General features: G+C 41.7%; 2 protein-coding genes across 3 annotated transcripts; both read right to left on the reverse strand.

Moving 5' to 3' along the window:
- Positions 1 to 236: 236 nt before the first annotated feature.
- On the reverse strand, positions 237 to 7,685 carry nars1 (asparaginyl-tRNA synthetase 1). The gene is made up of 15 exons (XM_086135473.1): positions 7,523 to 7,685; positions 6,409 to 6,491; positions 6,188 to 6,253; positions 5,865 to 5,957; positions 5,660 to 5,749; positions 5,416 to 5,494; positions 5,255 to 5,325; positions 4,979 to 5,065; positions 4,545 to 4,766; positions 3,975 to 4,174; positions 3,546 to 3,681; positions 3,332 to 3,445; positions 2,616 to 2,747; positions 2,126 to 2,257; positions 237 to 2,027 (listed from the first exon to the last, which is right to left on the reverse strand). Exons 1-15 carry the CDS (start codon positions 7,563 to 7,565, stop codon positions 1,896 to 1,898), a joined length of 1,680 nt encoding a protein of 559 aa, XP_085991599.1. The 5' UTR covers positions 7,566 to 7,685; the 3' UTR covers positions 237 to 1,895.
- Positions 7,686 to 8,397: 712 nt separating this feature from the next.
- slc31a2 (solute carrier family 31 member 2) lies at positions 8,398 to 12,400 on the reverse strand. 2 transcript variants are annotated; one of them, XM_086134866.1, is made up of 4 exons: positions 12,117 to 12,400; positions 10,381 to 10,447; positions 9,896 to 10,124; positions 8,398 to 9,547 (listed from the first exon to the last, which is right to left on the reverse strand). In XM_086134866.1, exons 1-4 carry the CDS (start codon positions 12,120 to 12,122, stop codon positions 9,382 to 9,384), a joined length of 468 nt encoding a protein of 155 aa, XP_085990992.1. In that variant the 5' UTR covers positions 12,123 to 12,400; the 3' UTR covers positions 8,398 to 9,381. The 2 variants fall into 2 exon arrangements, with proteins under 2 accessions (XP_085990992.1, XP_085990991.1); XM_086134865.1 differs by having other exon boundaries at positions 12,184 to 12,399.
- Between the last annotated feature and the right edge of the window lie 836 nt (positions 12,401 to 13,236).

A 13,236-nucleotide genomic window follows, 5' to 3' on the forward strand; every position in this document is an offset into this window, starting at 1 on the left:
GGACAAAAGGACCAAGTTTGGGTGAATACTTTTACACCCGGGGCCACTGTTTTATTGTGTTTTAATGAATTTGAACGGCATGACTTTTTTTTAATTGTTATTGGGGAAATCGTCTCGGTCAATATTGTCGTTTCCGCTTGGTCATTTATTCAAGCTTGACAACTGATGCAAATCGGTTACGTCTATGTTACGTCACGCTACTCCAGAACCATTCCCCGCCTTCACTGCCTTGACACTTACAAAATTAAATATTGTATATTTAAGCACCAACATTTTCAATCAAATCCGATGCTTACAATGCTTGCAGTCATAGTAGGACATGATACATCCTTTCTAATTAAAAATACATACATACAGATTTTATACAAACAGAAATATAGGCATATTTCTTTCTTTGGATGGTAAATTCTACTATTCGTGAGACTGGAGATTCTACATGTTTGTTTTAGATTGCACTGGTTTTTCTTGATCTGCTTGAAACACCTTCTGTGTTTCCCTTCAAAGCCTTTCTCATTCCCACGGGGAAAGAAAATTCAGCCAAACAACTCCAAACAAATGCACCTCTTTCAAAAAGTTAGGTACGCATCCTGCACAGTATTTAGCTTTCAGGTTTAAATTTCAGGATAAGCCTAAATTGCACTGCACAGAATGGTCTCGTGATGTCAAAATGTGAGCGGTACGATGAAGAGGACTGCTTAAATATCAATTCCAACAGAATCAGGAAATGTATTGGGCCATTCATGATGAAACACGTGTTGTGAATGTTTCCATTCAGTTGCTAGTTTAGATGACCGCAAATTGTGCAAAAGGCATTGAACCCGTTGGACGTGTGCACTCAAATACATTTAGGAAAAGCGACAATGTTGCTTGTAACAACCATCAGACACTATTTACAGTCATCAGACACACAGAATATTAATATAGGACAGAAAAACATTTCCTCACATGAACACCAAGTAACGATGACATTGATTCATTTTCTTCCATTTGTCTCTGCAATTCAGAATTGAGTAATTAAGCTGAGCGGTATGAATAAGGGCAAATGGATGCATGTTTGACATTTTATCTTACATTATCCCCATTTCTACTAATACACCGAATCCTAGGATAATTAGTCAGTCATTTTTTTGCATCTTTTTATTGAATCGTTGTATGTTCCAATTTTTTACGATCACAAAAAAAACAAACCCCACAACGGAACAAACATTTGATGCCATGTACATAACCGTAATCACCTGATGCACCAGGTGCAACTCAGGCTTTTGTTCAGTAGTCAAATGTTTGTCAGCGCGTCAGAGCACAAAATTGCCAATGTTGCTATTCGTGATTTAAAGTTGTGTCCCATTGTAAATACACATTGGCATCATATATACCCGTGTGCAAAGTGTATTTTCTTGCTTAGTCCTCTCCTTATGGAGGGCCACACCTCCTCCAACAATGTTTTGAATAGTTGTTCAGTAAATAATTTGAAGACACCAAAGCATGATGACATCTTTTGCTCCGAGGACATTTGGATAGGAGAGGAAAATGGGAGAAGCAACAGCTAAAAAACCCAAATCTACTCTACTTTGCTAAGCATCAGTCACAGCGTAAATGGTGCTAGAAAAACTGCATTGAAGGCAGGAAACAATCAAGCACGTTCAGCATTTCACAATTACAGCAAATGTGTTAGTTTTAGTGAGCCTCTGTAAGCTGAAGTGACCGCATGTATGCCAAGCAGCACATGGAGAACAACGTAGGGTGATTGGGGCTCAATTTGAGAAATGCGAGATATGAAGCAGACAACGGAGAAAAAAAATGGAATAAATTTCTCGTTTTTGTGTATTTGATCCGATATTTAGGTTAATATTACGGTTCCACAGGTGAGGCCAAGAGAGAGCGTGTCATGTGTGTGTTTAGGGCCGGCAACGCTGGATGAATCTTGGGTAAAGGCAGACGTCTCTGATGTGGTGCCTGTTCAGCACCCAGGTCAGGAAACGCTCGAGACCAAGGCCGTAACCGCCGTGAGGACACGTGCCATACTTCCTCTGAATGGTACGTAACAGAAATTCAGATGGTGCTTCAGTCGTAAAAATGCTTCTTGAAGCAGAGCGGCAAAAAAGGCACCCGGAAAGTGGTCGGTTACCTGATCAGTGTACCAGTAGTACGGGGTCGGGTCCATGCCCTCTCTTTTGTAGCCCTCAAACAGCTCCTCGGCGTCCCAGATACGCATGGAGCCTCCAACAATCTCACCCACATTTGGCATCAAAACATCAACCTGCGACAAGGGGGACGTGTTCAGGTCACACCCTTTTTCACCGTCGATAATTTCAACACCACCATGTTTGTTTTGAAGGGGATGCTCATTTTTCACACCCACACTTGGATTGGATTGGATACAACTTTATTGTCAAATGTGCTGTATGTGTAACATACAGCACAGATGAAATTTCTTCCCCCTCACTTTTTTATGGATATAATTTTTTTATGTAGGGTTTTACAGTACACAGGTAAGTCTGAATTTAGAGTTGAGCATCTTTAATGTACTGCAAGTGGCTCGGGTGGCACAATTTAGCTGTCAGGAGTGCAGCACTCAGTTTTGAATTGAGGCCAGCATGATCAATCACGGTGCCTACCGACTCTGTGAGCCGCCTGTCGTCAGCGCAGCGCTGCATGTAGAAGGATTTGATCTCAGCTGGGAAACGACAAAGTAGAATTGGTTCGTTGATGGCATCTGTCATCAGCCTCTCGGGAGCCTCTGGGATGTCCTGACACACAAAAACAGGAAAGACAAATGAGAGGAAGGTGATGACATAACACGTTTCATAACAAAAGGGATGTACGGGCCATGGTTGGGAATTAGTATTTTGAAAGTAGGATTTCATCATGTAAAGTAGTGCTGCACTAACGATCTCAGCTTGCCATTCGCAAAATCATCCATTATTTGTTTCTATTCCCCATTTAAGTGCTCAGGCAAAATTCCTTGTATAATGAATGAGCATTGCTTTGGTATCTCGGTGCCAAGGAACTGCTATTTGTTGAAGTGATGTAAGGACTTTGCAGCCAACTTTTGGCACCTCGAAGCAATTATACCGCTCGGGAGTCAATTGGTTGCAGATTTTCACGATTTGTGACAGGGCTCAGTCCCAATTCCGCATGAAGAAGGGGCGTCACTGCATATCTTATGATTTCTTCAAGCAAAAAGTATGCTTAAAAAACAATCATATAAAAAGGATCCCAAGTAGCTCGAAACAATCACCTTGTGCGCTCACCATATGAAAATGTGAAATACAGTCATCACGAAAGATTTTGGATGCTGAGAGAGCAAAGCGTTTGTCTGAGTCATGCTCACCTCTCCAAACTCATAATAGGTGCCGTCATCCTTCTTGACGTCATGTTCTTTGAGCCACTTGATGGCATCGGAGTAGTTCATCCTCTTGAAAGGCCTTTTAGGGGGTTTGAAGTCCTGAGAACATCATCGGAAAATGAAATAGCAACTTTAGAATGCAATTTCCCCGCCAAAAAGAAGTAAAAATACAAAGGGTAGACTTGATCTGGCTTGGTACCGGGTTGATGTCGTAGAGCAGTTGCGCAGCAGGGGATTTGAGCACCCGGTCCACAACATCACACACCAAATCCTCCAGTCTGGTCAGCAGGTCTTCAAAGGTGATGAAGGGACACTCCGCTTCAATGTGAGTGTACCTGCGCAGAAAAGGTGACAATACATCATAAAAGAGCCACTTTGTAACGTGTTGTGTCTCAACTTCACACGGGCATCATTTTGATTGATATGAGAGTACAAAAGCAGGGAGGCACTTTTGACGGGTTACAAGGAAGCAACTGAAGAATCAAGCTGACAGCAACTCGTCATGACTAACTTGGCACATTTTTCTGGCTGTGTTTCTGGGTTTACTTGAAGGATACTCGCTCGAGAATGAGGACTTGAATCAGTGACATTTGATTTGCTGGGCTAGAAAGGAGTTTGGCAGACTCACTCTGCGAGGTGCCTGCGGGTGCGGGACTGCTCAGCTCGGTATGATTGAGCAACGCAGAAGTTGTCGCCCAACGCAGGTATGCACGTTTCCAGGTAAAGCTGGGAGGACTGCGTCAGGTAAGCCTGCTCACCAAAGTAGTTGAAGTTAAAGAGCGTGGAGCCGCCCTCCACCTGAGTCTGCACCAAAGTGGGTGGAAAAACCTGCACGGGAAACAGGAAGTAGGTTGTCCTTATTCAGGGATGTGTTGTGAAGAGTGTCTTTTCCTCCCCCAAACTGTCAGCCTGACAATCATGAGCGTTAAACAAGCTTAACATTTACAAGAACTTTTTTTTTTCTTAAGGCAAACACCGACTGGCGATTCAGAGGCGTGATTGTGATGGAAGCAACCGGAAGCTCGTGTTGTAGCTGGAAATAAAAAGAAGAGAGACTGACGATTTTTTTTTTAACTTTTTAAAAATTGGCTGTCATGTCAAAAATTGTTCCGTGTGTCCGGGCTTAACCTTCCAACTTGCCCTGCATTACCAGGGAGTCCCTGCTCAACTCAGATGACTCCTTGATGGAGTGCTTCACCTCACAGTAGCCACGACTGAAGAAGTGCTCCCTGAAGCAATGCGTGACCATGGATCGGACCCTGAGGACCTTGGAGACATTCTCTCCTCGGATCATCATGTGTCGGTTGTTAAGCTGGACGTCCACATCAGACTCTTCGTTCAGAATGTTGTCGGCGCCGCCTGCCGGCGCCAAGCCAATCAGCTCCCAGAAGTCGCAGTGGAGCTCGTGCCCTCCTGGTGCCTGGAAGAGTGATGGACGTTTATTTTCATCCGCAATGTGGAAACGCGCGAGTGCTATCATCCTCGACGCACGAGTTATTTGGAGAAAAGCATATCACAGACACAGTATTGACACTGGAAATGGTTTTACATGGTGGTGAAAAAAAAGCACACTAGGTTTCCTTTAAAAACACAATCAAGCCTTTTTTTCTGTTTGCGTGCAGGCGTGTTCACCTGTTTTCCTTCAGGAACTGGCGTCACAGTCCCATAAAGAGCTACGCTGCTCTCCGTGGACAACAATAAGCCATTATAGCACTGGCACTGGAGACAAGAACAAGAGCAGTCAGTTGGTAGATGTTGATACATTTTTAGAGCGCCCCCCCCCCCCAAAAATTACAAAGTGAAATGATAGTTGGACATGAGATCAATATGCAATAATGGAAGATGTCAGTCACTGGACAATTTAAAATAGTTATTTAAAAAAAAAAGTCATCATTGTTTGAGTTTTACCAGTTTATCGGACAGCACACATTGCAGGAAACCAGTTCCATCTCTCAGCACGACAAACATCAAATTTTTCCCTATAGACAAAACAAGATTCAATTCAAATGTCTTCACTTTTTCGAGAGCAGTGGATATGAGCCTCCATATGGAATTTCAAGTGTCCTAACCTTGTCTTCTCAGGCGATGAACCCATCCAAACACTTTGACTCTCTGACCTCGCTTTGGTGCCAGGTTGATGATTTTTACCTGGGGGGGAATCCAAATTTGTCCAGAGAAAAGAAAAGCTGAAGGGCAGTTGAAGGCGAACAATGCTGCCAAATGAGTCCTGCTCAGGCATTTTGACTGCTGCTTATATATCAACATTGCACTTATCAAAAAACAACAACAACAACAATAAAATCAAAGACAAACCGTCTCCGGCTCGGGCAAACTGGGGTCCTTTTCCATCACGATTTTCTTGGCTTCTTCCAGGTTCTTCTCTCTCCTCTCATTGTCTTCCGCCTGTCCAACAATCATGGACCAAAATCACGATAGTTAAGACTGATGAATAAAACCAAAACTTTGGGGGGCATGGGGGAGTGTATTGTAGCAACCGATGTGAAAGTGAGGCACACACCTCTTTCTTTTCTTTGGACTCATTCTTGGCCTGTTCACGGTTAAAAGCTTTCTTTGCATTCTTCATCTGCGTCTTGGAGATCACTACCCAACGCTGACAGAAACAAATAAGATGCCAAAAACACAGTAATTTACCACAACTAGTTATGTATGATGGGCATCATTCTTAATAGTGTGTGATTTCAAGCCAGAAGAGTAAATCTCGTCAAGTAGCACACATTATAGAAACATTTGCTTTTGTGAAGAGATGGGCATCCCTTAGTGGCAGCCTTAGAGAAAAATATTTTTAAAAATCTGTCGGAAAAATAAAAAAAATCTCGCTACCTCATCCTCTTTCTGTGAGTCGACGTAGATTGTTGGGAATGGTTCTTTGCCAATGAACAGTAGAGCCTGGGAAGGTAAATCAAAAACACAATGATCAGATACAGACATTATTATGGACATTAAAAAAACATGTCTCGTTAGCCTTTATTGAAAAAAAAAACTTAAATCACAGCTTTGAATAATAAAAATGCAAGTTGAAACGTTGCCTACACTGTGCTTACCTGGAGAGGCGTCTTGAAGGGTTTCTGCTCGGACCCATCGCCATCTTGGTCGTTGCCACATTTGTCCGACACGTACACTTCCTCTGAGGTACACACAAGCATGGGAGTTTCACACACAAAATCTCTCTCTGAGATGAATGACAAATGTCAGAAAAAGTTTTGAGTCATAAAGTGGGAAATGTTGTCATCACTGATACCAGAGCTAGAAATAATTAAGGAGGGCTGGAGGGGAAAAAAAATAAAGTCGACCAACTCTGCTGTGTGTACTACAAAAAATGGTTGATCCAAAAATGTATGCCTCGAAACAATTATTTTTTAAATGACGTTTCTGATGCCCGGAACCAGTGTTGATTTTCTAATGCATAAAGCTTAGGTTTCAACCAACTTGACTCACAACCCTCTCTGTTTAGATTTTTTTTTCAGCGTCAACAGTCGTATTTTCTGTGTAAATGTAACCCCCCTGAAAGCCAGACGGTTCTGGTGATTCATCAGATACTCATTTTCCACCCCCACATTTTCACCATGTTTTCGTCATCGACGGTTTCACAATCGTTGCTTCATCCAAATGGCTCAGACTGTACATCCTTTCACAAAGACACTTGATCCACAACTTTTGTTATATCAATTGCCATATCAGTACAGGCGCTTCTATAGTCCACCGACTAAATAATTAAAGTAAAAAAATAAATAAATCAAGAGTGGAGTGTCAAAAGAAAGGGTGGTGGGGGCGAGGATGTACTCAGGCTCTCTATTTATCAATATAATAAAAGCCGATATGATTCTTATTTGTTTTTAACCAATAATAAAACTAACCTTGACTACTGGTTAATTAATTCGTGCTGATTAGTGAACGCAATTCACTGACAGTTGGGATGGATTTGACATGAGGAAACAATGGTTCCATTTTCACGTCCGTTTCATAATCCTACCAGATACAGTACAGCAATTCACCGCAAAATAATCAAAATATAAGTGAATCTTAGAGCCCTGGGAATTACTAGCAAGCTAACTGCTAGCATGTGTGTGACTGATGCAATTGCGACTGTACAGATGTCATCAGATGCTAGGTGGCTAACATACTTAGCCAGCAGATTTTCATTGGTTTCTTACTTACCAACAGACACTTGGTCCACACCTTTGGTTATATCCGTCGACATGTCAGTCCAGGGGCTGTTGTGCTCCGCTGACGAAATAGTTTGGTAAAACAAACAAAGTGGCGACTATTCTCGTCCTGCTGTAGCGTTAGACATACAGTCCTACACACGCCGAACTGCCGCTTCCGCTGCGAAAAGGAAGTCCTTCCTCTGCGAGTCGAAAAAGACTGCCGCTCATTGGACAGTTTCGACGTCGATTTAATACCCACAATTTCAATTGGTGGAATTTATTGTCAGTGTCTCGTGAAACGCCTGAAACGTCATACACTGCTGTCAAATTAACCTGTGTTACATTTCCGTGAAAGAGTGTATTTTATCATGTCTGGAAAACGGAATCATAAGACATATGCAGAGTTCTTGAGGCGGGGTAGTTGAAAAGGGATTAACAATTCACACTGTGTACTTAGGTAGAACAGATACGTTAAAAAAAACCCTAAAACAATTCTACTCTTTAAGTAAAAAAGTACAAACTATGAATAGCTTTTGAAACGTGAATGAGGTGGTCGACTGGTTACACGTCCACCTCACAGTGCAGAGGTACAGTGTACCTGCCTTCCAATGGAGAGTTTGCATGTTCTCCCTGTGCTAGGTACTCTGATTGCCTCCCACATTCCAAAAACATGCATTGCAGGATAATGCAACACTAAATTGCCACTCGATGCGATTGTTAGCGCGAATGGTTGCTCGTTTATGTGTACCTTGCAATTGGCTGTCCCCCACCTACTGCCCGAAGACAGCTGGGATAGGCTCCAGCACACCCGCGACCCTCGCGAGGATAAGAGGATTAGAAAATGGATGGGTGGATGGATGCAAAGTGAATGAAACAGAAGTCCGGTCAATGTTAAGGATTTTATGCAACCTTCAAAGTTCAAACATACTAAACTTTGCATTACAGTATAAACATCATGTTAAAATGGCTGCAATAATCAGCTCAACTGTATTCATAAAGCACTTTAAAACAATCCCTGTTGTATACATGGAGCAAAAATAATTCATACAACAACAAACAATAAAACAATATATTGATAACAAAGACAGTAGAAAGCACAAAAACAGTCAAACTAAAAATCATGAGTCACAAATTAAATTTCTACTTTTGGTGACACGCATTGTAATAAATGTAGTGCAGTCAGTGCTCACTGCCCTCCATAATTATTGGCACCCCCGGTCAAGATGTGTTCTTGGACTTCAAACAACTGCTAAGCACATGTACAGGTATTGAGTGGTGGAAAACAAACGCAGACTTGAATAGCAGTCCAGCCCACTGGGAATTGTCCCAAAGCTCCTGATCGGCCACTCTAGGCCTGCTTACAAGCCAAAAGCATACGCTTGAATCGGTTCCGCAAAGTGGGCTCTGCATTATTTTGCGACTGAGAACTGATATCTCCTGTCCACGTAAACTCAGCTTTATTGTGCAAAGATGATATGGCTTTTGAATCACAGATAATGTTACATTTCTAATAGCTTTTTTCCCTTTTTATTTGAATCAAACAAATTAGTGTTCAGACTGGGATTCAATGCAATAAACATAGGTTACATCTTAATCAGACCTTTCGATACTCTCACAGCGTTAATCTATCAAGTTACTGATCATGGAGTCATTGTTGATCATAATTCTTCTACTCCCTTTGAGCTCCCGCTGTGAAAGATTAGACTGATCTTCGCCAACTTGGTTTTAAGCTCAAGTAGCTATTAGGACTTTAACATGACATTTCTGTCACACCGAACAACCCAAGTCGTGTAAGCGCAGCGTAGTGAGCGTCCGCGGGGAAAAAAAAACATTTTAATTCTTGTGACAACACCGGGTTGCACTGTCACATCAATGCCAATCTAGCAGAGGGTACGAGATGAAATAACCCAGTGTGGAACCTGAGATGACGCCGAGGAAGATCCAAACATTGAAGGACATGACGCACAACATCAGCATGTAGCCCAAAGTCACTTGGAGCAAGTGGAGCAGTGTCTGGATTCCATGTAGCAACCGGCTGAGGACCAGGACACAGATCATTTATTTTCAAAATGATTGTAAGGACTGAAAATATTTCCATCACCTGCGTCAAACGTATAATGACATAAGTGAGTAATATATATAGAAAAATGCATCAGCGCACTGGAAAAGGGCCATGTGAAATTCAAAGTAGATGGCAGCAGTCCATCATTTTAGATGTGAGATTAGCATTACAGATAAAGTTTAGAGGGGGAATCTTGGCTTGGATGTTGATGATGAGCAACAATGGAAGTTGGACAAGTTTAGGCACGAGCAGAGTACGTGCCACAGAAGGTAGTAGAAAGTATGTCACAATCATGAGAAAAAGAGAAGAGAGAAAATTTACCGGCCCCTGTTGTTTGGAAAGAAAGGTTGTGATTCTCTGGGAGTCAATGAGGCTTCTGATGGGCTGTTTTCCAAAACGGAACTGCTGTCACTCTGGTGGGACGGCGCACCGGCATTAGGAGTCATATGCTGAGCCGGCCCCGTGCTCCTGCTGAGCAACACCCTCCACACTTTGAGCAGCTCGTAGAAGACTGTCAGCAGCATGACCACGATCACTGACAAAAACATACCTGAGGGAACAGACAAGGATTTATATACACACTGAATGTTAAATAGTTTCCATATGACACCGCATATGTCGTCCCACATATCAAATACCAAATTGACCGGTTGTTGGGTACTCCGGTTGAAGAGTACTGCACCGTTAACCCTAAATTGGACTTTAAAAATACATAAATAAAACAATAATTTGCAACAGAGAACTTGGACAATTCACCAAAAAAGCAAATAATTCTACAGGTCTACAAGGAGAAATAAAGAAAATACCTCCAGGGCTGTTCACATGCCAGAAGTCAAACAGCAGCGTCACGCTACTTGAAGCCTCAAATGTCATCTAAAAAAAATAGATGTATATACTGTATAAATGAAATGTTCAGACATAGTCAAGTACAACGGCACATATGTACATCTCATCATTGCCTTTAGGCACTTCCAAGCCATGTGATTAGGTTCCGCATCTATTGTTTCCTCACGCAATGAGCCAAGATTGCCCTTGATTAAAGTTTCTTTTTTTTTCTCCTCTGGTGTATCGATTCTGCCTCACAGTGCAGTGACTTATTCCTTGAAGGAAGAAGCCATACCATTTACATTGACTTTCATGGTTGTGATTGTAGGATGCTCTGGAGTCATATACATCCATAAATAAACAAAAACTACCAGGGGTAAAAACAGGAGCCTCTTTGAAAGACGTGACACTTTAAAATGCCCTATGGGTGTCGTGTTATTCTCCTGTTGAAGTTCTGTCTGGATTTGTTTAAATTAGAAAATGAATTCCATCACCGCCAATGTTGAAATGAAATTACGTTCACGTGACTTAAAACTCAATTACGAAATAAAAGCACGTTGTGCGCTGTGCTGCTGCAGTGGGGCGACAGACAAAAAAAAATGTCTCTTGAGTGTGCAAATCACTGACCCATTACTTTCTACCTTTGCCCTCTCAGAGCAGCCAAGTGGAAGATTTGGAATGCCAAATCATCTGCGTGTTCAATACAAGAAACTATTTAAAGTCAAATGTCATCTAAGGCTGTTGCTTTGGAGATATGAGGGTGGCAATTTCAAAAATGATGTTGGACAAAAGCGAGTCATTTGGGTTACTTGTTACACAGGGGATGCACGTTTGTTTTGTTTCGGTTTGAGTCATGTACAATATATACCACGATGAATTATTTAGAATATTTTTGGAAGTTTTGTTGGATTAAAAAAAACAAAAACAAGGAGGAACAAGGACATCCAAGAGCTTGTGCAACAACTTTAGAGCCGAGTTCACAGGCATGACTTGTACTTTACATCACACAGGTTCAGTGATTTCAAACTGCTTCACCTTCACACACTGTTTTGGACAACTATGTTTCAAACTTTCTGGGAACATATTGGGGAAGACCATCTACAGTTTCGGCATGACTGTGCCCTATCGTGCAAAGCAAGGGTACATCAAGGCAAAGATGACCGAGCTTAGTGTGGAAGAATTTACAGGGATGTATGGAATCAGGCGTGCTTCTCGGATCAGAAGTTGAGGGCTTCTGACAGCTTTAGTGCCACAGTACATCTGTTAGGGGGCTTTACCTTTTACCACTCAAAAAAGGTGCACTTGGGCACATGCACACGCACGCACGCACACCCAGTGAATTAGTTAGTCAGCAGCACCTTGGCTTTTTATTAACACAGACGCATGCCAAATGTGTGCTTCTCTCATTGTAATCCACAAAGAACACAGCGTTATTCAAACTGCAAATATGAATATCGATGTTGAAGGAAATGGTAACATATTTTCAAGTAATCCACTAATAAGGGTAAAATTATACATCAATAAAACATTGTTCAACTAAAGTATGTTGGTCCGAGTTATGAAACCCCTATGCTGAACACTGTTGTCAATACACATTTTTCAAAAGTAGCAACCTTTATTTTGGATGCTAAAACTTAATGACTGTGTTCTGGTGCTTATTTGCTCCTGTCATGCATCATTCCGCTTGTACGCGCGGGCAAGAGCATACAATACTTACCGTCATTACGAATGCAAACGCATGGATCTGAATACTAAGACAAAAAAAATGTCGCAACTAAACTCACGGGCATCATGTTGAACTTGCTGGGCGAAGGAAAACGTCACTTGCTGTGCTGCAGTTAATTCCGTTTACCCATTGCGGTTGGCTTTTTCCCGTCTTCGGTAACTCTTGATGTTTCGACAGTGAGAATTCAAATACGAGATGTTTGTTGTACTCGCTAAGAAAGACAAACACAATCCTTAGCAAACACTCCGCTATTGGACCTCGTGACTTTAAGCAATAATTAAAAGGCTGATGGGAAATGGAGTTTTTCCAGCAAGAGACGATTGTCGAAACATTTCCGGGTCACGTGGGTTCGGCGCGTGCGTTCTCGCATTACAGATGGAGCCGAAGATTTTCCAAGTTTTGAGAGGTTTTCCATCATGTCAATCAGAATGCAGTTACACTGTTACTCCTGTTTAGAAAATGTTGTATACTGTACATACAGTCGTACTCAAACACCATATTTCAATCCCCTATTTTATTCACTGATGCCTTCCTTATGTCTTCCGCAAGAGGTCGGAAGTACGCCAGTAGTCAACTTGCAGAATGTGATGGAATCTGATTAGACTGTTATTTTTGAATTCCAATGTCTACGATGACAATATATGATCTCAGAATTTCTAGTTAACTGTGAGGTGATTATATCTCGATCAATTTTAATGGCAGCAGTTTGAACATGCAGCTCAATAACAATGGGCATACAATTTTGAATGAGAACAAGAAATGCTAAGTGTTTTGGAAACACTTCAAATCTTTGAAGGTGACGTTCACAAATTGACCAAGCAAGTCAGATTACTTTTGTTCTATTGTACACAGTTGACATATTACATTCAAGGTGCTACTCCTGTATCGGTATCTCCGTACTGCACCTGTAAACCAGTTACAAGTATCGAAAAAAACTAACTCAGATACCACTTCTCAAAATGTGAGAAAGAATGAGTATAAAATCTGAAAAAAGGGAGTTTGTGGTGGGGCTTAATCATTAAGCTACTGTACTCTTTGGCCAAAAAAAAAGGGAGAACCAAGGATGTTGCAGACAATGCAAAATCCTTTCAGATGAACAAACTGATGCTCC

The sequence above is a fragment of the Hippocampus guttulatus genome, chromosome 17 (assembly GCF_054856545.1).
Source record: "Hippocampus guttulatus isolate MCC_2025c chromosome 17, RoL_Hgut_1.0, whole genome shotgun sequence".
In the NCBI taxonomy this organism is placed as follows: domain Eukaryota; kingdom Metazoa; phylum Chordata; class Actinopteri; order Syngnathiformes; family Syngnathidae; genus Hippocampus; species Hippocampus guttulatus.